General features: G+C 38.3%; 1 protein-coding gene across 1 annotated transcript in view; it reads right to left on the reverse strand.

Moving 5' to 3' along the window:
- The window catches only part of PRKDC (protein kinase, DNA-activated, catalytic polypeptide), a 141,235-nt gene that overhangs the window by 99,157 nt on the left and 39,333 nt on the right, over positions 1 to 2,745 (reverse strand). The window contains exons 26-27 of the mRNA XM_019518957.1: positions 2,207 to 2,314; positions 969 to 1,195 (exon numbers count right to left, since the gene is read on the reverse strand). Coding sequence (XP_019374502.1) covers positions 969 to 1,195; positions 2,207 to 2,314 — 335 coding nt within the window. The remainder of the gene's footprint in view (positions 1 to 968; positions 1,196 to 2,206; positions 2,315 to 2,745) is intronic.

A 2,745-nucleotide genomic window follows, 5' to 3' on the forward strand; every position in this document is an offset into this window, starting at 1 on the left:
CTCCACCACCCCACAATTACTAGACCCCACAACAGAGACATAAGCATTCCTGGATCTTACAGCTGCACCTCCAGAAATGTAATCCATCTCATCCAATGCACCAAATGCCCTGATGGAAAATATGTAGGAGAGACCAAACAACAACTGCGCACCAGAATTAATGCACACCGGAAGTCTATCAATGGCAGGAATACCCAATTACCTGTGGGGGCACATTTCTCACAAGAAAACCATTCTCTCTTCAATCTCTCAGTCCTGATCCAAAAAAAAAAAAAAAAAAACTTACAAAACACTTCCCAGAGACGAGCCTATGAACTGTACTTCAACCTCCTGGATACTAAAAATCATGGACTAAATATAAACATTGGATTTATGACACATTATAACCTGCCTGACCTCTGACTCCCCAGGTATCTCTCCACTATTCATCCCCCGACCCCTGCCAACCTGTCTCTCACCCATTGACTCCTCAATCTACATTTTCACTGACTACCTGTCTTGTAGGCATACCAGACCAGCCTCTGGCTTCTTTACTTTTCATTCCATCCACACCAACTGCAGAAACTTCCTTAGCCTGACGAAGGGTTTTTGAACCCAAACGCTTGCTTAATAATTGTTTTCCAACCATTTAAGTTGGTCTAAAAGATATCAGAACAAACTTCTCTGCCTAAATAAGAGCTTGTCATATTTATTTTATCCTTTGATGGAATCTGACCCCTTCAGTCTCCCTGTTTTCCACTCACATACAGCCCAACTATTTACACTCTTCATTTCTGGAGTGAATCCAAATCACTATAAAGACTGAATAGAATCTAAAACCTAGTTTCTTTGCATATGAATGGATGGAATAAACCAACATCTGTCAATCAAGATCCGCCTGGGTTCTACTTTCAACATGTTTATGTACTTTGGTATAGTCATATTTTAATCAGATCTGTTTAGTTGCTGTTCAAGTACCCCCAACTCACCTAAATTCTCTATAAATGTTGTTAAAAGCAAGTGCTGCTCCCAGTCTCTTGAACGCATTTGGGTGAAGAGCAAGGCTGTAGAGTCGCTTGAAGAGAGATTTGGTATTCACTGGACTTTTCTCTTGCTGCTGTGGTGTTGTCTGTTTAATGGACCACTTCAGAAATTCTCGAATGCACTGACCACAGAAATCTCGTAAAGTGCTGTCAACAGGATCCACTATCCCATCCTAAATTTAAAATACAGATCGCTGCACTATAAATAAACAATAACAATCCAATATTTTATAAAACACTGAAGCCAAACAGAAAACATTCAGGACACTTTGCAGCAGAAGTACAATACTATTGCATATTTTAATAGTCCTCTTAAATCTGCTGGGCACAGAATTTCAAAGTCTGTACTGCATGGGAACAAGAGGGGGATTGTTGCCTAATTGATAGAGCACTGGGAACCTGAAGACTCTTTTCACCTTCCTGCAACTCAGCTCCTCCCCTCTGTAAAACTGAAACACCACAACTTTTTTTAAAAGTATTCCAAGATCCATCAAACAAGTACTGTGCCACCCCCAGTCCATGGGCAAAATGTGGCACACAGAGTCATGTTATATTATAGAACGCAAGGCTCCCCATGGATCCGAAAATGTGGTGGCAGGGGAGCAGTAGTAGCTAACTGCTGCTCCCTAACTGTCAAATTTCCAGACCCAGGAGAGACAAGTTCAGTCCTGCCATGCAGGGCCCAATCTGGCTTGCAGACTGGCCCCACACCAGTTTTCTGGCCTGTGGAGCCAATAGATTGGGAACCACAGCATAAATTGATTATACTTCTATGACAAAAGTAATTTAATCAGGATAAAGCAAAACCCCTTTTTGGAAGTTAAAACTTTTGCCTAACATCAGCAGAAAAGGATTTACAAATAGGATGTATAATTTCTTTTCAGAACTTTTTTGTACATGCTGATTATAAAATGTTATATGTTCTTTCAAGGTTCAAAATTCAGTTAATGTATATTCTTAAGATGCTGACCTTTAGATACCACCAATAAAAAAAATACATTTGGGATCCATTAGAGTACAGAGTCCATTACCAGAATTTAAAGCAGCAGCAAATAAGATGGCTTGCATATTTTTCATATGCCTCCATTTTATATAAATTATGAGCATGCTTTTATTGTTCCTTTAGCTGATATTATTTTACTTTTCAAGATCATACAGAATGAAAAAATAGAGAAACTGCCTACCAAAATAGCTTCCAACAATGCCACCGTATCTTGACTTTCAAACTTTTTGTTGTTGGTGAACCAGTGAATAAGTTGCATGACTAAAGGTTCATACAACTGTCTTGTCACCTGAGGAGATAAAAACAAACAACTCCCAATAGATTAAATGTATTTTATTCTCAGGCATTCATTTAACAATGGAAAAAATGAAGCAAAGCCCAAAAACAAACTTGTTAAGCAAGCTAAACCGAGCAGTTAGCAATTTCATATTACATACCCAGCACTGAGAACAAAAAGATGCATTCAAATAATGGCATGGCAGAATTAATTTATTTCACAACCACATGCAGCACAGTAAAGCTGCTTCCTATTAAATTTTGAATTTCAAAAAGTTTATTTTGAGATCAAGCAGACAAAATTTCAAAACTAGAGGATCCCATATGAACAAAACCTGTTCATGCAAACTTTTGCTGGCATATGTCATATTGAATGTAATAGTTTGAATGCTTGTAATACATACCCAATTAGCCAATTTAGAAAAAAAAAAGGCAAGGTCCATC

Source organism: Gavialis gangeticus, unplaced genomic scaffold (genome assembly GCF_001723915.1).
Source record: "Gavialis gangeticus isolate Ggan-Ray unplaced genomic scaffold, GavGan_comp1, whole genome shotgun sequence".
Taxonomy (NCBI): Eukaryota; Metazoa; Chordata; order Crocodylia; family Gavialidae; genus Gavialis; species Gavialis gangeticus.